Genomic DNA, 25,264 nt, shown 5'->3' with positions numbered 1-25,264 from the left:
AAGCGATGCTGCCGATGATGCTGCCCCTGCCGCTGCTGCAGTTGTTGCATTTGCAGGTCGGTCGCTGTTTTGTTTATTCTATAATGTAGTCTTGTCTTCGATTGCGTCACTGGAGGACAGAAGGGGGACCTGGGATTGGGGATGGGGATGGCGAGGGGGACTTAGGGACGCACTAGGCCGTGTGTTTTCGGCCATGGGGCAAGCCAAATGGAGGAGAGTGTGCATCACTTGTACACATCTATGGCAGGCAGAAGGCAGAAGGCTATGGCTCTGGCTCTGATCGTGCACCTTCGAGAGACGTCACATTTTATATTTTTTGGCCACATTGATATGCAAGTGACGACAACCAAGCCAAGCGATGGTAAGCGATGGCAAGCGATGGCAGCAGCAGCAGCAGCAGCAGCGGGTGGCAAGCAGCAGCAGCACAGGTGCCCCGTTGCAGATATGCAGATACATTTTTTTTTTTGGTGGGTATCTCTGCAACATGACTTTCAAACGTAATACAAACAGAGCTCATCCATATGGATGGCGATGCCCAGGCCCCGGCACCTCGTATGTCCATCTGTCGGGACAGTCGGCCGCCTTCGACACACGGTCGATCACGCGGAGTGTGTCTGCCTCTGGGGCATGCCGCCTGCCGCCTGCCGACTGCGAGCATCTTTTCAAGTACGAGTACGTATCTGGCAGATACTTCAGACGCGACTTCAACTTTCAACTTTTGGATGTTTTCTGTCGATTTGTGGACTTTTTATTTGTAGGTTACTCCGCCGCTGCATGGTACAGTTAGTGTCTGCAGGTTGCAAGTTGCAAGTTGCACGATGAACGTTGAACGTTGCACGTTGGCTTTTGTTTGCTTGCTACATTTGAAGGCCTTCAAGTGGCGGCACAAACGGAGCCCTCTCTCGGTCCTCTCAGGGTTTGTGCCACATTCTGATGGAGTGCCTGGAGGGGAAAATCAAAGATCTCCAAAGGGTGACCTTCAATGCCACTGGCTCTCAGGGCTTCCCATGACACCTGCCCCCACCTGCTCGCGCTCTCTCCATCTCTATCTCTCTCTCTGTGACGCACACACAAAACACTTTCGGGCGCTGACATTCATCAATCAGTCGCACGCACACACACAGATACGCAGATACACAGATGCATGCCTCATGCCTCATGCCCCTCCATTCATGGCACAATGGTCTCTGTTTCGTTGTCAACACTCTGGGCCAGGCCCCAGAGTACCGTTGCGGTGTGGCAGCCCTCCTGCCGCCCCCGCTTCCGTCCGGCTGGGAGTGTGGGAATCTGTTACCCTTTCTCTTGGTGCTGCTGCTGCTGCCGCTAAGCAAACAGCAAATAACTTTTCCGCAACAGTTTTCCAAGCAGCGACAAACCACAGGGGCAGAGACAGAGCCAGAGCCAGAGCCAAAGACGAAGACGAGGCATGTATCTGAAACACTTTCCAGCTTCAGCTTCAACATTTTGGCTACAGTTTTATTGCAGATTCAGATGCCGCTGCAGCTCAGTCTCCAGATTCTGCTGCATGCTGCAGACAGCCTCAGAGAGAGAGAGAGGGAGCGAGAGAGAGAGAATGATTCCAGCCCGCAGTCAGGTGGATTTTTGCCATTGTTTCAACGGCTTGGAGGCGCCCCCGCAGTACCCCCAAAAAGGGTGAGACCCAGCGCCTACACTCGGAATATTGCCCCCCCCCTCCCCCAGCCCTGCCCTCCGCTTTGGGGAATCCGCTCAAGAAACGGCGGAGCTCCACAATAAAAGAAAATCAAAAGAAAAAGAGAGAGAAAAGCCAAGAGACACACAGAGAGAGAGAGAGAGAGAGAAGAAAAGGTTGAACGTGTTGTTCGGATTATCCGTGAGATAATTTCACTGTGCCCCCAGTGCAACCTGCCCCCAGCAGCAGTTCCTGCCTCAGTCCCATCTATGCGCCGCCGCCTGTCTGCTGTGGGTAGCGATGCTGTCTTGTTCGCATTTGCTGCCTGTCAACGCTCCACTCGGACTCCGGACTACGGACTACACTCTGCCCTCTCTTTCACAGAGTGGCTACCCCTCCCTTGCTCCCTCTCCCTCTCTACCTTGCACTCTTTCAGTGGGGGGGGATGTCATGTGCAGGCCATAGCCATTATTCCTAATTTCGGGCTTAAATCAGATCTCCAGGTACTCCCGTACTCCCACTGCCGCCTACAAAAGCCGCTTGACATTCCCCAAAAAACCCCAAATCCCAAATCCAAATCCCCCCCCAGTGGCAAAGGCAGTCGCAGTGGCAGCTTCTTCCCATTCCACATGGCGCTTGGCGCTAGCTACTTGCAACTTGCAACTTGCAACTTGAACTGGCTGCAAGATGCTAACTCTTTAACCTCTCTCCGTCCCGCGGGGCTTAGGGCCCATTGTATTGTCCGTCGTTGTCCATTATCGCCCCTCAGGCCGTCCCCTCTCTGAATGTTGCTCTTGTTGCATGCTGCCGTTGCTGTTGCTGCTTCTGTTGCTGCTGCTTGGAGTTTCCTATTTGTTATGGGCTTTCCTCTTAATTTGAGGTCGTGAGAATCATGGCTAATTAATTGACTCAAACACACACACACACACACACACACAGAGACACAGAACCCATGCCACATACGATTACTTCTACGAATGGGAGGCATGCCACATTTTCTGTGTGTGTGTGTGTGTGGCAGGACTTCCCTTTTGACAACTTTATGTATAGCGAAAGTCCTTCCAATGGAGTTAGTTCTGTGCAGGAACATTGATTTTTTAACTCTTTCTCTTTTCCAGTGCAGCTTAGCAGTCAAGACTCCTAAGAACCCCTTCCTGCTCTCCCTTTTACCATAGAGAAAACATAAAATACATAAAAGCTGAGTTTCGGGTATCTTGTTGTCTTAGAAGAAAATATTTCGTATTTTTATTTGTTGTAGAATTTCCTTTCACGATGGTTTTCATCCATGAATTGTGTATATTTTATTATTTCAAACAGGATGTATCCTATCATATATTTTCTACTATTAATTCTACTAAATATACTACCATTCCACTCCTTGTTTCTTTCAAAATATTCTTCTATTAGGGATTCGCTTACTCTTCAAAGCACTAGCATTATTTGCCTCACTCATATTATAGGATCTGGAAGACTTTTTCGATAGTTCTGTCGCATTTTCGAATAAATAGTATCCTTTCGTTTATGGCAAATATTTTACAGCGCATTAAAGTGCAATTACACACAATTAATATTATATTTTGTATGCTTTCTATTGTATAAATGATAACTTTTAAGTTTCAAAACTTAATCTACTTCTTTAGTTTCTGTTCTATTGCTAATCGATCTCTTTCCCTTGAATAAATGTGCTTTTTAGAGATTAAAAGCCTCTTGAGAAACGATCTGTCACTTGGGTGTCCATCAATGGAGATTCTTGGCGCGTTTTGACCAGCTTTAATGTTGCTGTTGTTGCTGTTGCATGTTGCATTCGTATTTAAATATATTTATTGCTGGGAGCCAGGGAAAATACTCGCGGGTTACAAGCAAATTACAGTTTGGACGAATTGGTGGAAAATTCCTAGACCCAAAAACAAAGCTAAGGTGAAATTTGTTATAGCTGTTGTTGCCCTTTCTGGTGGGTGCCTCCGCTGTCGCTGCCGCTGTTTGTTGCATGCTTCCGCATCGATTTTCACATTGGCCGCTGTCTCTTCTGCTGCTGCTGCTTCCAGTGTTGCCTCTGTTGCAGCCTCCCTCTGGTGTTGCCTCTGCCTCCTTTTTCTGTTGTTGCCTGCCTCCCCCCCTCTCCGTGGCAGAGTGTCGTCTCTCGCTCTTCCCTAAGTTCATTACAATTTATTTTTATGTGTAATGCAATTATTGTTGCTGTTGTTGTTGCTGCCGCTCTGCTGCCGCTGCTGTTGCATGAATGTTTATTCGCGCTACTTGGCGGGGGCTTTGCAACCCAACGACGGGGGAGTGTGGTGTGGTAGCAGCGGAAGGAACGACAGTATTGGGGCCATGAGGGGTAGGGGGAGGCAATGGCATTGGGGGTATTCTCAGTCGAGGTCTTTGTTACACTCTCGGACATGACAACGGTGGCACGACCACGACACGTTGCGAATTTGCCATGAACATTTGCTGTTGTTGCCACTGGTGGGGCGGTGCGGCGGTGCGGCGGTGGGGCGGTGGGGCTGGCACCGTTTGCGCTGACCTGCGCCGTTGCACTAAATACAAACACTCGCAGCAAGACACACGGACACACGGACACACGGACACACGGACACGGACACATCTGGCGCTGAAGATCGCGCGATTTCTTAATATGAGAATATTCCCACCATTGTCTCCGCTGATGAGAGGAGCAGCTCTCCATTCCTCCGCTGCGCCGTCTCCTCCCCTGCCTCCTCCTCTGCCTCTTCGGGAGTGACTGTTTTCGGGGTGACTGACTTTGGGGCTGAGGCTTTTGGAGTAGGTGACACGAGGAGGAGAAGGCACGAGGTGGTGCAGGCATGGACTGTGGGGGAGTGTATGGTGTCCACTCCAACAGATTCGATTGCATGTGGAGCCCCACACTACACTACATGGCTCTCCACTCCTCCACTCTCCCTTCACTCTGTGGCCCATTTAGCACTCGCGCTACCCACGAGCCGGTCGTCGTGCTACTCAGTTACTGTCATGCATGCCCTTTAAAGAGAGGGTATTATGATTTGTTCTTAACTTCTGACCGTTTTTATATATTTCATATGAGATATGTAGATACCCAAAGATCGTCTCTGAAATGCCTGTAAATATCTAAAGATCTAAATCAAATCCTAGATACATTCGATATAGAATAAAAACATATCTTTTGCACCAAAAATACCATCATGGGATGCAAATGTCCCCTAAGTAAAAGGACACACTTTGGTCAAACGATTTTGTTTCGAATTTGCACAAAATATGCAGTCCTTTCGCTTATGGGACATTTGCACCTATCTCCATCCCATGTAGGGTATCTATGTCTGTGGCCTTTGGCTACCTTTTCTGCCGTTTGTTGTTTCTGTTACTGTTACCTGTGGATGGGCGCTGCTTTAATTCCAGTTATGCGAACTTCTTTTGTTTTCCTAGAGACGTGCAGCAGCGGTGGCACCACCACCACCATCCGATCACCGACTCAAGTGCAGTGTGAAAAATTCCTCATTCCGCATTCACATGAATGGTGGCGGTGGCGGCCCTTTCCTTGGGGGTCATTACTGGTCACTGGTGCTGTTGCTGTTGCTGTCGCTGTTGCTGCCTGGTGGAACGGTTATTGCGTGTGCCACACGTGGTGGCTGCAGCGGCTGTGGCGTTCTCAGAGGCCCAGTCCCACTCCCTCTACCTCCTTTGCTTTGCTAATTTATTTGCACTGGAATCTAGAATCTGGTGCCTGGTGCTCGTTTTCTTTTTGTATCCCATTCTTAATTAATAATTTATGCGCTCGATTCGCTCTTCTCTTCTCGTTGCAGGTGAGTCTTCTAACGGTAACGGCACCACCACCGCAACGGGCACCACATTGTGCGTCCGCCCAGAATTCCCACGTCTAATGATCACTGGTTCCACAAGTGCCACAAGTGCCCCAAGAGGAGCCGCCCTCCCAATCGCAGCCAGTGAGTAATGAATGAACCACACACGGGGGCAAGGACGGGAAGGGGTTGCTTGAGAGAGAACCTCAAGGATAACATCTGATCATCGCCGATCGAGGAATCGTCTCTGAAAGAACTTGACATCCAATGGGAGTGATCGCTAAACGCTTCAGGGCTTACTAGAAACGATCCATTGATTTTGTAGGATTCTCTACGATCATTCAAGATCACATTTTGAAAGAATTATGAAGTATGGTTTCTTGAGCCACAAGGTGGCACTCTCTTTGGAAATATAATGATGATTATTTTGATCATTTGATCATTCCTTGAGCTTTAATGCAATTCCTGCAATATATTCGATCTCTGATAGATCCCTCCGCTCTGGAAACTGTGCAAAGCGCGACCAGAATCTCTGAGATCTTTTGAGCGGAGGAGGAAGAGGAGCTGGAGGCAGAGGCAGAGGGAGAGGCAGAGCTCTCGTTTCTCGCATTCGATAGAACAATGGGGGCATGCACCTGCGAATCGATCGAACAATTCATCAGCGCAGGGATTATCGAAAGATTTTCCCACAATTTCCCACAGCCAGAATACCATTTGGTTTCTGCTGTTGCTGCCGTTGCTGTTGTGCCTCTGTTTGAGGCAGGAACAAGTATACAATTTCATTATCGCCGCGCACTTGTGAGGGAGCAGCTTATCCCATTACACTAAGCGCATATGTACATGCATATATGTAGCAGGACGACCGACCGACCGATCGGCCATCCTGTGTCCTGCCTCAGGACTCAGGACTCAGGACACTTGTTGGCCGCTTCATGTTTCAGCTGAAAAAGAAAGCAGAATGCAGGCACAATGCAGCGCCCCTTAGGAGGAAAATGCGAAAAGATCGCCCCTGGTCTGGTCCCGCAGCCACTTGATTAGCCCCGCAGACAATGGGAGCTCTCTTTCTCCCTCTCTCTCTCCCTCTCTCTCAAACAGAGAGAAATTGTGTGAGAGGGAGAGAGAGCTGTCCGCGAAATATTTTGTCATGGGAAAAGTGAGGAAAGGACGGACGAGCAGGTGACGGAGGCTCCTCCGATTCCTTCGATCAGGGGCTACCAATAATTGAATTGATCATGATTCGGATTTTACTGCGTTGCCATTGTTGAGGCATGAGGATGCAGATGTGGCAGCTACTGCTACCTGGATTCTGGGGCAGGGTTCTTTCGTCTGAGGGTTCGTTCCGTTGTGGCGAAAATCGCCAGGACAATGAGTCGCTGCTATGTGTCCTGCCCTGTCCTGTCCAATATTTGCAACGTGTCATCGATCGATGGAAGGATCCTTGAGAACTCTCTCGTTCTCGCTCTCTTTTTATTGAATGTTTTTTGGTGCGTGAGAAAAAGGATTAAGGACTGTCGCAGAAAAATGTGCGAATGTGACGGCAAGGCGAACGATCTGAGAGAGAGCGAGCGCGAGAGAGTCCTGCGGGCAAAGAGGTGTGCAAAAAGTAGAAAGGACACAGAGCCGTTGAGGATGAAAGGGGCAAGGCAGACAGCATTTACGTGGCAGCTGTGGAGAGAGGATGCGTCGCTGCTTTCGTGGGAAATTTCATTTCGTTGCACTCTGATTTTGATCCATTTTCCATTTTCCAGGCTAATCAAAGCAGCGGGGAAATGGCTTAAACCTTTTGCAGCTCCCTCTGTCCTCTGCTGTTGCATGCCCCCTCCCACCTCTCTCTCTCTATGGATTGTGCAGTCGCAGCCCCACTGTCGCTGCCCACTCGCCATTTCATTGGGTTGGCATTGTCTGCAAGTTCAGTGTTCGATAAGCATCAAGTTCTCACGAACTTTTATTGTCCTCAAGACGACGACGGAGAGGCGCAGAGACGGAGACTACGTTGCAGTTGCAAGTTCCAATTCCAAGTTGGCGCTGCACGAGCACCAAGAGGAGAGCGGTGGTGGCTCCTCTTTGGAGCGACATTTTCCAAGCAATTAATGCCAAATTTAGACAAGCCCTCCGCTGCCTCCCTCTGCCTACTGCCTCCCATACTCGGGATTTGTGTGCCTCCTCCCGGCATGAGAGGGGGGGCCACGGGCACGGGGACACGCTGCTACTCAGCCGTGAAATATGAGGCAAAACGGCAAAGCCAGTGGCAAAGGTAGAGCCAGGCCGGAAGCAACGCCTCACTGACGCATGACCAAACTATCGTCTGCTCCCTGACCCACTTCGGGCCCGTGCTCGGGCTTTACCTTGAATCATTCAGCCAGAGGTAAGACCCCCAAAGAGATACGGCCCAGAGGCCGCTCTGGTGCCACGCCCCAAATGGCAAATGGAGAGGCACGAGAGCCGCATGCGCAGCGGCATCAGAGGCAGGGGCAGGGGCTGGGGCAGAGGCAGAGGCAAGCGGCCGTAATAAATTTCTTGATATGCGGGACATGTGGAAATTCAAACAAATTAAATTGTAAAAATAAAAATTAGCTAAATAATTTTTGAGTGGTTCGGGTTCGGGTTCGGGTTCGGGTTTAACCCTTTTGGTGCATGCACCCGCATGTTGCATGTCGCTGCATGGCATAATAATGCATCAGATGCCAAAGGCAATTCGATATGCAACCGATGCACAACACTCGATCGATATTCGATTGCCAATAATTTGATTAATGATTACGGATCAGGGAATGTCAGTCTCTGGGGGAGGATTCCAATGGCCGAGATTGGAGATAGTCCTTTGATTTAGATGCAGCAGATAGGGCTTCTAAATTGTGGAGCTTTTGAGGGGGAAAGAAGAGCCTAATAGATTTCTAGGGATTTCATATTTCCTCGAGTTTCCAGAGAGGTTTTCGTGCGATTCACTTTGCTATCGATCTGTTTTTGTGCTCTATTTATAAAATATTTCTAGCTGCGATTCTCGAGGCTCTCGAGGCGCCACTTGTCGCATCATTCGCCTTTAGGGCAGCACTGGCACTCCTCTAGCCCGTCGGCTTCCGCACTTTTGATGATGATGGCTGTGCCCCTGCCACAAATGCAATTTATTTATGATTACGAGAATGCAACAGAGAGGCTGCCTCCCGTGTGCTGTGTCCTGCGTCCTGTTGTTTGTTTTTGTTGCTGCTGCTGCTGCTGTTGTTGTTTTTCTGTTGTGACTGGTGGAGGACAAACGAGAGGCCGCTGCTACCGTGGGCGTTGCTGCTATTGTCAGCGTCCGGGCCTGGTCAGTGGCCAGCATAGTGCCGCCAGGTTGACACACAGTTTGTGGCACGGCATCATCTGTGCGTGTGTCCATCCCCTGGCAATTGCTACCTCGTTATCCCTTCGATTTTATTGCGGATAAATCATTAGGGCCAAACGATTGGTATTGCCATTGCCCCTCGGTATTGTGGGTGGACACGCCCATTAGATGTGGCATGTCGGGATACGAGAAAGGAGAATGCCCCGCGACTGCCGCAGATGCTGCGAATGAGTAGCCCTAAGATTGACAAAGTTTGATTGCTTTAGTTTACATGATTGTTTGATGAACAGTCATTGAATCCATCCAATAGAAGGCGTATGTATCTGCGAATATTAGTCGAAATTTGAGATTCTATTTCCATGCCAAGCCCCATGATTTCTCTCCGCCTTTGAGGCTAAGAGATGACAAGCCAACGGAGACGGACGGACGGACGGACGTATGGATAGCCATTCAATATGCCAAACACGTACCGCACGGGAACAACCGCATTGAGGCTGAAGCTGCGACTACGACTGCGACGCCCCAAGCCGTAAATCCGAAATGGGGCACACAACGACCGAGCGCAGCCGTGGTCGAGAGGCATGGGCACGTCCGCAGCAAGGTCCGAGATCCCCCCACTGATGGCAGATGGGATACGGGAGATGATGCGATGGAGATGTCACTTGAGTAATTGTCGTCATACGCTTCGCTTCGCTCCACTCCGCTCCGCTCCGGCTGCTACCTGGGCCAACAAAAGCCGCAAAAGTGAAGAAAGTTTCGTTTGCGTTGGCGTTGGCTATGGCTTTGGAGTCGAGTCGAGTCGAGTCGCCTTGCCTCGCCAGAAGGTGCTTTGTTCCCGCACTGACGTTGTTGTGTTGCACAATCTGCGTAGAGAGCTGGCTAGAGCTCTCTGCTCCCCAGAGACCGACCAACCGACCGACCGACCGACCTCAGTCGCTCGCTTGTCGATCGTTTGGCATGTCCAAGACGCACTGTGGCAGTGTCCAACGTGCAGCTATTTAGTGCCCCACAGATGTGTGCCTGTGTGAGTTTGTTTCTTTTTTTTGTTGTATCTTTCTGGTCGCATCTTTAGGATAGCCTTTGTATCTGTATCGCTGCTGCTGCTGCTGCGTGTTTTGTATCTGATTTTCTGCCCGATTCATGTGTGTGTGTGTGTGTGTCTGTGTGTCGTCCCACGTTTTGTCCGGCCTTTTGGGACCGACCTGTGTCCACGTCCAAAGACAACATTTCATCATCATCATCGTCGTCGTTGTCGTCGTCGTTTGTCGAGCCAGAGGTTGAGGTGCGGTGAAAGGAGCACCTTGAACAATAATTGTCAAAAAAAAAAAATAATAATAATAATAATTTCAGTTTCTTCTTTTCTTCTGCTCTTTCCCTGGGCTATTATGCATGATCTGTACGATCTGTACGATCTGTTTTCGTGTGTGTGCTTCGGTCGTTGTATGACGTGTTTCACTTTATTTTCGGGAATTAGCAAAGTCTCCTCCCACTCCTACTCCGCCGCCTCAGCCCTTGCCCCTCGAAGGTGTCTGGCCTGGCCTGGTCTCTGATTGATTTCGGCCGACAAGAAGCGTGAAGATGACAAATCCAATCACAACAACAATAGAGTCCTAGGAATAAGGCCCTGCAACGGCAGGTTGTGGGTCAAGAGAGAGTCCATCTCTCTCTCTCTCTCTCTCTGATGGCAGTGGCAGATAGAACACTGATTGAAGATCGTAAATGCAGTTTCAGAGTGCAGTTCGTAGGAGGGGGGAACTGAGGAGAGTCTATGGCTTAAGGAGAACTCTTCTTCATAGAGATGTGTAGGGAATATACACATTTTGGTACGGGGTATCTTTATGTCCTATAGAGGTAAAGGTATAGTAGGGGTATCTTGGCGACTAATAGTCCCAGTAAATGCTTATGCTCTCTGCTTAATAATAGACGCGAAAGGCTGCTGTTCCTCCTTAAACCAATTCAGAAAACGATACACTAAATGATATACCATTTCCAAGTCCCGAAAACCTTTAAACCAATAACCGATCTGCTAGTTTCTTTCCCAAAAATGCTTTTGGAAGACTCTCCTCTCAAGGATCTGCTATTCTTGGTAACAACAAGCAACCACTGTACCCTTTTGATGAGGTTTCACTGCCAAAAACCGTTACACTAACCCCCAGCTTAAACCTCTGATCAAATTTCCATATGCCATTCTGTAGTTTTTTTGATTTTGCACTCAAAGACAAAAAAATGCCACTCCTTTTTTCCACAAAAAGATCGCTGCGCGGCGAAGGCCACCACAGGATGCCTATCTGCAACACGCAACAAACCAGAAAGCAGAAAAAGCGAATGAAAAAACCAAAGGAGCAATGGGTGAACCGGGGGCAACCCTTTTTTCTGCTCGTCCTCATAAATTTTCCGTTAAAAACGAATGCATTTTCGGCAAAAGAAACGATGAGGATTTGCTCATTTAAACCAAAACTTGGGCAAAGAAAAAAATGAACCTGAATATCACAGGGAAATTATCCAGCGATCAACTTACAGAAAAAAATTTAAATACAAAAAAAAAACAGAAAAACATGAAGCAAAAAAACGTATGCCAGAGGGGGGGGGGGGGGACAATTGCCCGTCTTAGGTCCTGGGTCTGTCAGGGGTGGCTGTGAGGCTGTGAGGCTATGAGTCCTGTCTTCCCATCTTCCTTTTTGAATCATTGTTTGAATTGAATTAAAAAAGCGACGGTAATCAATGCGAAAGGACGAGAGCAGCAGCAGCAGGAGCAGCCGGCACAGCAGCTTTCCCACTCCCAAAGTCCCATTCCGGTCCAGGACCCTCCTTTGCCTGCCTCACACATGTGACACATCGCGCACCCCATCCCCGCGGCCTCATATCTTGGGAAAATCTTTTGGCCACCACCCAAAAGGAACCCAAATGCCGACTGACACACAAAAAACGGGTCCTTCCTCCCAGGGACACACACAAAAAAAAAAAAACAATAAGAAAAAATGCGTCTTTGGGGTGGGGGGATGCGGAACCGGGACTGCCACTGCCACTGCCACAGCGACGCACGAGGGGCATAAAAAATTAATATCACGGAAAGGACAACACAAATTTGCATAGAAAAAAAATGCCGTTACACACACACACACACACACGTACACACACGGGGGACAGGAGTTGGTCCGAGGGCTACCTGGGCGCACAATTCGCACACACACACACACACCCAGAAGGAAGTCGTCCTGACGTCCCCTACGATCCTCCGAGGCCTCCTTCAGGGGTTGCAAAAAACAAACAAAAAATCACACACCCAAGAAAAAAAAACGCGAGAACAAAAGGAAATATAGGAAAAGGAGGCGAAAATAAAAAGGAAACTTTAAGGAAAGCCGGCCGATCGGTAAAAATTGCATAAAAAATAATTGCAAGGCGACAAGCGACAGGACGACAGGACGATACGAAGCGGGCTGCTGTCCTGTCACGAACCCGCACCAACCCCCCGCTCCCAACCATCCGGGGTTCCGTTCCTCCCTACAGCTCCCGGCGTTCCTTCTGCCGCCGCTCCTGAGATGAATTGCGTTTGATTAAACGGCACAAAAGCCGAGACGCGATGCGATGCGATGCGATGCGATTCGAGGTTCTCCGCCTCCTTCTTCTTCTTCTTCGCGGCAGGGAGTGCCAGGACATTAGCAGCATCCTTTTACACGCTTCGCATCTGCGCAGGCGCCGCCGTCCCCTCCCGAGGGTAAAGCGAATGCGCGCGCAAAAAACTCGATCGACATACAAAAAAAAAAAACAACACACAGACGGACAGGGAAAAAAACCGTTTACCCCCTGACAAGGGAAAGGATTAGGCACTGAAGGGGAAGGACAATGAAGAAGAAGAAATAAGTAGACGAAGAAAGGGGTGGAGAAAGAGCAGTGGACGGAGAAGGAAAGAATGAAAAGCTGGGCTTGATTTTTTTAGAAGAAGAAACCTTGAAAGATGAGGGGAAGGAGTGGCAGTAGAAGAGTAGAAGGACGATGTGGAGCTGAGGGATGCCAGAAGTATAGGAAATTTCTAAGATTATGAGAAGGAGTAAGAGAGGAAGGCATCCTCGAAAAAGGAACTAAAGTTTGGGGACTAGAATCAGATCTAAGAAGAGAAGAATAATATTCAATAATTATTAAAGAAATCTGAAAGAAAAGCAGTACAAAATGAAGTTTTATGGAAAAAGAGATGGAAAAGGAGGAGCCTCAGAATCAGGAGATGAAAATATTACGGCACATCCGCCTGTCCATTCCACATGGGCTCTCTCTCTCTCTCTCTCTCTTGTACTGCCTCCCCCCCTCTGGCCATCATCTATTCTTAGAAAATGTTTAAAGAGAGCAAGGAATGAGAAGCAGGAGGAGATCTGGAGAGGGGAAAGGGGACTGAGAACTGAGAATGAGAGAACGGCTGGTCGCCACACTTATTGCGCAGCTTCCGCGATGCGATGCGATGCGCGATGCGGCATTCAACACAAAAGATCCCCGGGGTCCAGGGGAGGCTGCCACTGCGCACATCCCAACGCTTGGCAAAGGGCGACGGAAAGAGAGCCGCAGAGCGAAAGAGAGAGCAACAGAGAGAGAGCAGGATCTGTGTGGAGCATTGTCTCCATAAATAGCTCACAGAACTATGTAAGATGGAAATCTCTGATGATCTTCGAGGCTATGATATGATCTTGAATGGGAACAAGATATCCCAAAGATGATTAAAGGATGATATAGAAAGTGGGGGAAGATTGTTTAACGAAACATCTTAGAAATCCGACTCATTCCTTAATCCTTTGTATCTACAAATATTAATTTGATCTAAAATACGATTTGGTTCTACCCCTAGATACCATCCATACAAGACCATTAAAAGCTAATGCTATATTATGTATTTAAGATATGAAAGCTCTTCAAAAGGTGCTATTTTTTATAAATGGGATATACGGAGGGATCCAACAGCTAATTCTAGAATATATGCGATAGTTACGCAGATCCTTAAGCTAGGAAAATAGAAGATATGTAGAATCGTCATTCATGAATTAGTTGATAAACTGTCCCTAAGGATTCTTTAATTTCTTGAAATTTTAAGAACTGGAACTACTGGAACTGATGATCTGTAAATTGATTTCTCATGTACATATCTATTTATATCTATCTGTAGATTCTGTGTGGATTGAGTATCATTTAAAGATCTCCTTAGATCTCGTACATGGGAATACTCTATTTATCATCCAAGTGATTCTTTTGGGGGTTCCATTGAAGGATCTTCCCCATCTACTTTCGGGCCACTGACCATCCCCAATGGAAGGAAAAACTGCCCTTTGGATGGCCAGTGCCCGTCGATTGCCATTGGTCATCGGATATTGGTCTCTTAACTCGTTCTCCCTCCCCCTCTGTCTCCCCCACTCCTTTCCTTCAGTGAAACTCTCTCCCTCACTATCTCCCTTTCTCTCTTTGGGACAGTTTTTCTAACCCTCTTCTGGCCCCCCGTCCGTCCATCGGCTGATGGCTGGTGGCTGCCGCAACAACTCAATTTTCGAGGCAGCGATTAGCAGCGGACGGACACTCATATGTAGACCAAGACATCGCCGGAGGGGGGGAGCAGGGGGCAGAGAGAGAGTGAGCGTAAGACAGAGAGAGAGAGCGCCAACGCAGGGCAGCGACGCTGAGGCTGACGTCTGAAGTCGAAGTCGCTGCTGGCGCTGGCGCTGGCGCTGACAGCGACGGCCAGTCGGTCGTCGGTCCAAAGATGTTTTCATCCCCCTGTTGCCTTGAGGTCCACTCGCAACACGCACACACGGCAGCAGGAGAGAGAGAGAGAAAGAGAGGCAGAAGCAGCAGCGGTGGCAGTGGCAGCAGCAACCCCTCTGCATGTGTGTGCGTGTGTGTAGTGGTGGCTACCACACTTTTTTTTTTTTGGTACTCTCCTCTGCTGCTGGCCCCGGACTACGGGGCATAAAAAAACTTACGCTGCTGCTGCTACTGACGCTGCCGCCGCTGCCTCTGTCAGCGTCAGCGTCGACCGCACAGCCTCTCACACAGACACGCATTGGAGGGGTGTGGGGAGAGGAAGGACCGTGCCCCGGGGACGACTGAGAGACTGAGACTGCGACCGACCTCGACTCGACCGTGTGGACGACCGTCACAGGAAGACATCGAATTGTCAGTCCACGTGAAGCCTCTGAGGGGTCAACAACACACGCGCTCTGCCCTTCCAAATGCGCTTCCTTCGAAAAAACAGAGAGATCCTGTGGCATAAAAACGTAACCGTTAACCGATTGAACCGCTTGCACCGTTAACCCATTCGTGTCGTGAACGTGAACGAACATTCGCTTAAAGCCCCCACAAGCCACCACACGCAGGACAATTGGATTACCTACGATCGTGTGTGTCCTTCCCCCCCAGTGCCTCCCCAACTTTAACTTTTTTTTAAATTATTATTAAACATAACTATTTTGTTTTGAAATCAAACAAAAAACCAAACAAAAACAATTTGAGATGTGTTAAAAAACGAAAAGAAATCCGAGAAGAAAAACAAAACAAAAGACAAAACGGAAATCCTTCTTATTTTTTTTTTGATTTGTGGAGCAGAAGGAGCCGCCCAACAAAATGTACAACAAAATGCTGTCGATCAGTGAGGATCATGGATTCCGTTCGCTGAGTCGTAAGTGTCCAAATAATACCTCTCTGGGGGCTACGATCTCCACTGGAAAATTGGCTTGCAATTGGGTTTGTTTTTCGTGGGGATGGGGAGGAGGTGGGATGTAGCCGATACCATCATATCGGTCCGAGAACATTTCCCAATAAGCGACCAAAAAAAAACACAACGCATGTATCTTGCCCCAAAGATAACCGCAGAATTTCTTGGAATTCCACACACACTCCGTGTGTTCTTCTTCCTGTTCAGTTCTGTTCTTTCGAATAGGTCGCTCTTTAATCATTTGCCGTTGCTCCGTCGCCGTCTCCGTCTCTGGCTCTGTCTCTGCCTCTGCCTCTACCTCAGTGCTTCCCCAAATAGATACAACAGGCAAATGTGCGGACAATTTTTGATAAGCGGACTTCTACTGGGAACAACAGCCACAGCAATAAGCCAACGCCCGCACCCACAACCACATAGCTATAGCCATAGCCATAGCCATAGCCGATGGGGAGTACGTAGACCTACTTATTGTACAGCGAGGGGTACGGGTGCCCCCTACCTACCTATATAGATCGCAGCTATTTACATATGTCCGTGGCTGTTGTGCTGTCGTTGACTTTCGGGAAATAAAACACACACACACCACACCACACCACAGAACACTCCGCCACTCCTCCTCCACTCTGAGCACCTTGCCTCACAATACAAATATAAATACAAATATTTTAGCGACAAAAACGAAAAGTAAAACTTACACAAACCACATGTCTTATCAAAAATGAAAGTACCACAACAATGGGAACATTCTCTCCACTGGCATTGGGCAAACAGAGCGGCGGGCCTTTTGGTGGACCCTTGTCCACCTACAGAACCCACTACGGAGTGGAGGAGAATTCCCAGATACCGACACAGACTCAGCCAACATCAAATAGGAGTGCACCCTGCCAATCAACCCAAGAGGTACAGTCTTAAGCTTGGCTTAGCAGAACCCTATAGATTTCCAGGGGAAGAGGAAACAGCTACATTTGATTTCTCTTGATTTGCATCGATTAATCCTTGAAATCCATGCCTTGATAGATAGAAAAGTGGCAAAAAATCCATCTACAATCAATTTTCTCCTCCATTTCTTAGTCTTTTCCAATAAATAAATAATGTTAATAATAGTGTTCAATTGCCCTTAAACTCCTTTTGCTAGCCTTGCCTTTTGGGGCACATTTTATTCTTAATATCATAGAATTTTTCTTTGGTTTTGGGTTTCTTTTTGGGCTTTACTTTTTTTTGTCATGTCTTTCGCCTTGTACCCATTTCCTTTTGGCTTATCAGTTGGCCATGTGTGTCCAGCTTTGCCCCCCCCCCACACACACACAAACGAACACCCACGCACAGACAGACACAGACACAGACACATGGATATACTATATGTTCATGCCTGATTCCAGGCCGCGACCGCTGCCGCCCATATTTGCATATGGCTCATTCACTCAACCTGGCGGCATAGCATAGCCCAATGCCCATAGCCACGAGAACGGGTCCGGGTACGGGTACGGGTCCGGGTCCGTTGGCTGTTCATTTGTTTGCTTGTTTGTTTGTCCAGATACGCGTTACCTTACCCGTGTGCTCTGTCCGTACTGTCCTCAATCGGGGGGTGGGCAAACGCACATACAATATGCGGGTGTTATCAGCAGTCGGCGCTCTGGCTTTTGGCTAACCGCTTCTTTTGCCACCCTCCAGAACCGCACAGCAGACCGCTCCACCGCAGCTCCACCGCAGCTCCACTGCAGCTCTGGAGCCCCAGAGTTCCAGCTGCGAGGAGCGGTTCCGCTCGGGGCGGACAGTGGGCAAATAAAACCAAATTTTTGTATGCTAAAACACTTTGCGAAGGGCCTTTTGCTGTTGATAAGAGAACCGAGAGAGAGAGAGACCCCCAGAGGAGAATGGAGAATCGAGAGAGAGAGAAAACCCATACAACAGGAATCATTGTGGCGGGATATGGCTACATACATATATGGGAAGTGGAAGTACTCTGTGTAGGAGTGGGACTCCGACTGGGACTGCGACTGGGACTGGGAGTGGGAGTCGCCGCTGTGTTTGTTATAGTTTCAGCTGCTAAACACCTTTCCATTCCACTGATAATACATACATACATACATATGTGTATGTGTATGTGTGTGTGTGTGTAATTTGTTTAAACAAATTAAGTCGACTTTACTTTAGTGTTATTTTTTTTTTACCAGCTGCCCCGCGCCGAGGCGCTGCTGCTGCTGCTGCTGCTGACGTCGCTTTGTCACTGTCAAAAAACCGAAAAATATATAAAAAAATACATACTTATTGCTTATTTGTATGGGTAATGGACACACACACACACACACATAGGCAAACGCCCCCGCAGACACTGTGTGTTGTTATCTGTCGTTCGTGCAACAAAATATATAACGACAGACAAACGTACAGAATTTTCGAATTTGTTTAACCTTTTTTTTTTTTTTTGTTTTTTAAATGAGTTGGCCAGCAAAAAATAACACCAGTCACAGGCACCATTTTTCGAATATTTACACAGCATTTCTGACGGCCTTTTGTTGTATTTTTATTTAACCCAAAAGACAACGAAGTGGAGCACTTGGCGTCATTTTATAATTGGTTCCTCCCCGCACCCCCTCCTTCCACTTGGAGATCGATTCTTTGCTGCTACTTTTGCAAATTGCTGTTGTGATTGAAGGTTGAAAGGTGTTTATCCTCAAGATACCTGTACAAATGTACTTTTTCCAATTACTAGATTACTTTCTATCTGCATCTGTATCTGTATCTGTATCTTTTCTCAAGTGCCTCAACAGTCGTGTGTTTAAAGAGCCCGCGCTTCTCTTCAACGGATTCGAATTGACCCTTGAGCAAAGCTTGAGATACGATTCCTTTGCTTTCGGTCTCCCTTCTCCCTCCTACCTCGATAGTTGGTCCAGTTTTTCCCTGTGGCCGTGACGCCATTTTTCATTTGGGCTTCCTTGCGACAGGAGCACCTAAAAACAGCCGACGAGGACGAAAGGACGACCATGTGGCGCTCTCTGCCTGGTTTTTATGGGGATATACACACTAGAATCCACACTCCCCCAACCACCACCCTCTTCTATGGCCCCCCCACGTAACCTTTTGGCCATAAAACCGAATCCTTCGACTCTGTCTTGCTGCCAGAATGGACTGTGTGTGTGTGTGCCACGGATGGGGGCATAAATTAGCACAATCAACGTATTGTTTTCTGTTTGCCACGCCTCCAACTACACACCCTCCCTCCTCCTTCTCCCCCTCCTCTGGAATCCGCGGGGCAGTCAATAACATGAAAATGTTATAAATAACAAAAATACACACAAGGAGCCAAGCAGCCAAGGAGCTCAGCAGCCAAGGACCAGGGAGTGTCGTCTCTGGTGGGGATTCATATTTTCTTGTCGCTGATAATTTGCGCAAAACTTCTATTAATATGTTAATTCTTAATTGTCCTACTTTGAGGGCTGCTGGTCCTTGGCCAGGGGACCTAGTGGCAGTGCCAGTGCAGTGAATGGCCACCCGCCCCACCCCGCCCTGCACCGCACCAAGAAATGGTAGCAGCTCGTAAATATTTCGCTTAAGCCGAGACGCGGCTAACAAATCGACGGCACTTCAATTTATATCCACCCAAAAGGGGATCTGCGAGTATATGGGATGTGTGGGATATCTGAGAGGGTGGATGAATTAATTACGCATATCCTGAAATGAGGACAGGAAGGAGTATGCGTATGACATCACACAGCATCAATAAATACAATATATTGTATCCTTATGCGCCGGGCACCAGGGGGCACCAGCTATGCCACTCTGATGGAAATATATTTGATGCGTCTCTCAATTCAATCTGGTCAAAGGTTTCGCTTCGGGAAGAGAATAGCGAGAAGCGAAAAGGGTTTTTGCTCAACGCCAAAAGATAATGCAATTTATGACTTTTGGCCACGGCTTAGAGAACACTCGCACATGTACGTGGCAACCCTGGTGCTGTTGACACTTGTGTCAGGCGGACTGTCAGCACCGCTGTCTGACATTTGACAGCTCCACAAATAGCACCACCACCGCCGCCACCACCACCACCCTTTCACCTTTTCTGGCCAGCAGAGGCAGCTGCTATATCGGTCTACCCTCTTCAGCTGGCGGCGCAATATTGCATGCTGCTGCGGCTGTCAATAAGTATTTTTCCGTCTTTGTTCTTTCATGGACTCCTCATGGACTCCCCTTAACCCCTACTTGCTGGCTAATCTCTGGACAAACATCTAATCTAATCGCTTAGGCAAATAGCAGGCAACGCCCCTGCCTCTATGTCGCTGCCCCTGTCTCTGGCCACGCCTACGTGCGGCATCAGCAGCCGCACCAGCAGGTAAAAACCAGGTAGCAGAAGCAGGGTCTCCGTCTCCGTCTCGGTTTCGGTTTCGGTCACTGCCTCTGCCTCTGTGTTTGGGCCAATTGCAGGGCGCATCGATTTCACGCCAATGATCGCCAATCAATAAATACAATAATAATCATCATCAGCGATACAAAAAAAAATAGCATATTTTTTTTTACTGAAACCCAAAGAAAAACACCAAAAAAAAAAAAAGGAAAAGGGAAACCCAAAACCGAATCAAATCGAAATGAAGCGAAAATTGTAGCAAGGGGCAAGGGGCCACCCAGGCAATCAGGAAAAATTACCGAAAACAACATCATGTCATATGTGTGTCACCCCTCCCCTCCCCTCCCACCGTCCCGTCCCGGCTAAAGCAGAGGACGAACAATCAATTGATAAAAAAATACATATATATATATATATATCTTCATGCGAGTATGGGGGAAGGAAAAGTCAGTTAGGAAAAGCCAGAGAGAGAGAGAGAGAGTGAGGGAGGAGGAGTGCGGATGTGCGGTCACGGACAATGGGAGTGGAAAAAAGTTCCCTGAGAGATGATCAAATGCTTAGGGCGCATTAGGTTTTTTGGGAACAGGGAACCAGGGGCCAAACCGCAAATTGCTTCAAACTGGACATAAAAAATGGACAAGGGATGCGGCAGGAGGGATGAGGGTGGTGGCAAGTGGCAAGCGCGACAGGGAGTCAATAATTCATAGATATATTTCCTAATTGATTGGCAGACACAGGCAGGAGGAGTAGCGGGAGGACATGCGGTAATTGCAAGTGCGATATCGATAGCCCTGCGTCATAGATTAAGGATTATAATCATAGCCATAGTTTATGACATACAAAATAAAATATATATATATATATATATAGTATATCTATTATAGAATCAATAAAAAGATGTGACTCTTATTCTTTATAACTCACGGGAAAACTTGTATGAGATTTTTTTTTGTGCCCAGCCAAAGAAAAACAGGACGATTGCCCCTGAGGCATCCCTCTATTTGGGTTGGGTTGGGTTGGGTTGTGGGTCTCCCAGAAGTTTGTCCGGTCAATCAAGTTCCATCGATGAAAAGGAATCGGGAAACACACAAAAGTTAGCAGGACCGCCCCAGGATATACGAGAGTTTCTGTTGTTGCTGGTGTTGCTAATTTCTGGGGCAGATAAGCCATGACAACAGAGGCAGTGGCAGCGGCAGTGGCAACAATCAGTTCATTGCGCCTCGAATTAATTGCAGGAGAAGCAATTTTAGTTGAGCCACTGGAATTTATGGGCATACTCGTCGTACAAAAGAAACAATGTACAATCAATCTCACCACCAAAAAGCACCACTGCATCACTGCCACTGCCACTGCCCCTTCCGCTTCTGCTTCTGCCACACATGTGTATGCAAATAATGCGGCCTGAAATCAGCTGAAGTTTGTTGGCGGAGGGTTCCCTTCCGTTCCCTTCCGTTCAGCATTTTTATTGTTGTTTCTGGCATTTAGGCAGAAGGCGTGCGACACACAGCTCAGAGGCAAATAAATTAAAGTGCATATATGTAGATGCCACTCCCCCACTCCCAATGGCACTCCCACTCCTCCTGGTATCTGCTTATCTGCCGCAGAGAGTCTGCCTGCCCTCTGTCCCCTGTCCATATGTAAATATAGAGAGTTGTGCCAAAAGCCAGGAGAAGGAGAAGGAGAAGGAGGGTTGCCATGGATTGCGATTTTTGCATTTTGTGATGCGATACAATTAATTAAGGGACAGCTACATATCGATATCGCCATCAGTTATCAGGCGATAAATTAGCCTGGAAAAGGACTCTAAAATAAACGTAAATGGTGGAAAATGTCTTTCTTCGTTTGATACTCCAAGAATTTTCCGATCTTTCGATGGGTTATCAATGTTGCAAGCGAAAAAAGGTCCAGAATTTTTGGATATCCAAAGTCTGGCTGTGCTCCCCAGTCCCCCCGTTCCGCTACAAATTATGCAACGCCAATCGACAGCCAATTGGTGGCGTGCCCCATAAAAATGACAGAATTAAGAGGCAAGTCGCAGATGAAGAAGAAGCAAAGGAAGGGAACTAAATTAGAGATACTCCCACTCCTACTCCTGCCAGGATACAGTAAATTCAATTCAATTCCACATGCCACATTCCTGGGCGCGGAATGGCTTCCTTCTGGGGCTGGCTTCCCTTCCCATCTTTTTTTCTTCGCTCTGGAATTAAGCCAGAATTGATGGCCACCATTGGATGGCCATAAAACGGGTCGCCAATTGGCGTGTGTACGGAGGGAGGGGGGGGAATATTTATGAACTTAAATGCTACAAGAGGCCATTAAACCGAACCGATTCTCACATCCACACGTGTCCTGCTCCTCTCCCTACTTGCAGATTCTGACTCCACAGAGAACGATGCGGTTGCCGCACAGGACATCCTCACGTGCGGCGCCTGCCAGAAGGCATTCGCCCTCTCGGACATTGTCAAGTTCATCCAGCACAAGGTGCTGCAGTGCAACAAGGAGAACTATGGCCAGTGCTCCACGCAGGGTCCCCAGATGGACCGCGACGCGGAGGAGGGCCGCCCCCTGAGCCTCGTCAATCGCCGGCCCTCGATCTCGGCCATACCCATCACAGGCCGCAAGTCCGCCCCATCCGTTGTGGTCACCAGTGCTGGTGGCGCCTCTGCCACAGCAGCGGCCGTGGCAGTCGCCGCAGCAGCAGCAGCAGCGGCAGCGGCGGCGGCGGCCAGCAGCACGGCCAGCGGCTCCCGCATACACACCCCGCCACCAAGTCCTGCGGATCTGCTGGCCGATGGCGCCAGCAGCACGCCCAAGCGTCTCGTCGACGGTGAGTCATCGGTGGAGAGTCCTTCTGGATCGCTTCGAGTACTCAAGCCCCTCCCTCTTCTTTCGTTTCCCTTTCGTGCAGAGAACGACAACACAACGCCCAAGGACAGCGAGGCGGCAGCCACCACCTTGGACTCGAATGCCGTGGCATCCGTGCGCGGCAGTCCGGCGACCATTGAGCGCCAGGCGGCCGGCGACAGCAGCTGCGATCTGCTCGACGAGGAGCAGCATCCACACACCCCCAAGGTCAAGCAGGAGCCCTATGCCGGCGACGAGGAGATGCCCCATCCCGCTGAGTCGCACCAGGAGCAGGAGCAGGAGCAGGAGCAGTCGGTGGCCGATTGCCAGCCCCTGGCCAAGCGGCCCAAAATGGAGCTGGTCGATGCCGAGGCCAACACAGTCCACACAGGTGAGTGCCCCATGCCCATGCCACCCATGCCACCCATTCCACCCCATTCTTGTCGCATATTTGGGTGGCAAAATTAAAATTCACAAAGTGCCACCCAGCCCAGTGTCCTCTTTGGGAGAGAGTTTTGACCAGGGGCACAAGCAGCGAGTAGAGATGCGGAACAATTTTTGTGCCGGGCAAAAAATGTGTTTGATGTGTGGTGGCCACACACAAAGGGAGGCACGGCCAACAGCAGCAGCAGCAGCAGCGGCAGCAGCAGCAGTGGATAAGTCGCAATGCTGATCGGGCCGCGGGCCCTCAGCGATAAGCTGCAGCTGCAGTACGTCCGAGGAAAAAAAAGCAGTGCGGATGCGGACACTGGCTGGACGGACATCAAAGCGCAGCAGCAACACTCTGATAGCCACGGAGAGTGCAGCAGCAGCAGCAGCAGCAGCAGCAGCAGCAGCAGGAGAGAGGCAGGGACACTCGGACACGGGGACAATCGAAGCTTCCATTCCCAGTCCCAGTCCCTGTCGCATACCCAACCCCCGCTTTTGCCATCTTCCATTCGCAGTTGAACTTCCATTCCATACCAGACCATTCCATTCCCTTGCCCTTTGACTTTGACATTTCAATGCAAATGATGATGAAAAGCCAAAGACAGCAATAAAAATGCGACAGAAAAAAGCAGCAGCAGCAGCGGCGGCAGTGGAGATTGGGAGTGAGCGGGGGGGGGACAGAGCAGAGGGTTAAGGACGGACGGAACAAAGCCTCTCTGCGTTCCGAGGATGGGCCTCGAGGGTAATTTGAATGCCGCCTCAGAAGCACATCCTGACAGCAGCCAAAGGAGGCAAAGGAATGTGCCACGGGGCAGGGGGAAGCCACTTGACTGGACAAAGGACATGGCACTGCGGAGAGAAGCGGGCACAAGCTGGCACTGGACTTGACATACGCACAAAAGAGTAGAGGAATCAGAGAATCAGCGAAGGCAAGGGGTCAGCTTTTTCAGCTGGACACGTGCCATGATCTCTCTCTCTCTGTGTGTGTTTCGTAGGTCAAAGGTCAGAGCATAGATCACAGGTAAACGGTCACGCGGCAGTGGTCATCGGTCAAAGCCGAAAAAAGGCTCGCCTCCCTCAGCTTCACATAGGAGATGCGCGCAGATACAGATACGCAGATACACGACGACACATACAGTTTAACCCTTGAACTTTTCTGTGCTTGTGACATGAACACGAACAGAAAAAAAACACAACACAACACAAAAGTCAGTGACAATACAACAAAGTTGTTTGACTCCGACAATGCCAAACGACGACAACTGACAGCCTTTCAACGCACATCCACAGATACAGATACAGCCACAGATACACAGATACCGAGATACCGAGATAGCGAGATAGAAGCGCGGATGTGGAGAGATACGACTGGGGATCCCCGCGTTAATTACGCATTGTTTTCCCCACTACGTTCTCTCTCTCTCTCTCTCTCTGTGTGTCTGTCTGTCTATCTGTCTTTTATTTTTGTTTGTCGCTCTTTTCTTTCTTTTCGCTGTGTTGCCTGTCCAACCCAACTCCTTTGCCTCCTGCCCCCCAACTGAGTGGAGTGGAGTGGAGTGGCAGGGCCATCCATTCATTGTTGGCCATTTGGTAATTATAAACGTGAAGAGAAAGAGAGAGGCCAAGGGGCATGCCATGGCAACCAACCATCCATCCATCCATCCATCCATCCATCCATCTGTCCGTCTGATCTGATCCATGGACGAAAGAAGAAAAAACAAAAAAAAAAAAATGAATAAAACGAACAAACTGTCAACAAAATGGATATTCGTTGCAAATGTTGCAACATGTCTTGTTTTCTTTTTGCCACCGCTCCATGGCGCTCCGCGGTTCACGGTCCACGGTCCACGCTGTTCACCTGTCAGCGAATCACAGAGCGATTGTGCGAGTGCGAGTGTGAGTGGCACAGTGAGTGGCAGTATGAGTGTTAATTATCAATTTGGTGGCACACAGCATGTCGCGACCGCAATGACAATGAAACACCATCAGCACTCCTCCCCCCTCAGCATCAGCCTCCGGAGGAGGTTGAGTGAAGGTCGCCGAAGGGTTAAGGGTCAGATAGATATAGCATGCGGCTTAAACCACACAGAGCATCGAGCATCAGGCCATTCAATTATTGACTCATGCTGGCACTAAGCCAGTGTCCTTAAAAAACGACTGACCCCAGGACACACGGGACACACTGGAGACCCGGGAT

At 48.9% G+C, this 25,264-nt stretch overlaps 1 protein-coding gene across 4 annotated transcripts in view; it reads left to right on the top strand.

The window, feature by feature from the left end:
- The window catches only part of LOC108164555 (ras-interacting protein RIP3), a 51,171-nt gene that overhangs the window by 19,735 nt on the left and 6,172 nt on the right, over positions 1 to 25,264 (top strand). For 2 of the 4 annotated variants that reach the window (XM_033389742.1, XM_017300369.2), the window contains exons 2-4: positions 5,449 to 5,589; positions 22,166 to 22,621; positions 22,703 to 23,029. In XM_033389742.1, coding sequence (XP_033245633.1) covers positions 5,449 to 5,589; positions 22,166 to 22,621; positions 22,703 to 23,029 — 924 coding nt within the window. Of the gene's footprint in view, positions 1 to 5,448; positions 5,590 to 15,289; positions 15,417 to 22,165; positions 22,622 to 22,702; positions 23,030 to 25,264 lie in introns of those variants that run through there. The other 2 variants (XM_017300370.2, XM_017300371.2) reach the window with 2 other exon arrangements.

Source organism: Drosophila miranda, chromosome XL, assembly GCF_003369915.1.
Source record: "Drosophila miranda strain MSH22 chromosome XL, D.miranda_PacBio2.1, whole genome shotgun sequence".
Lineage (NCBI taxonomy): Eukaryota > Metazoa > Arthropoda > Insecta > Diptera > Drosophilidae > Drosophila > Drosophila miranda.
This window is presented reverse-complemented; position numbering and strand designations above follow the sequence as displayed.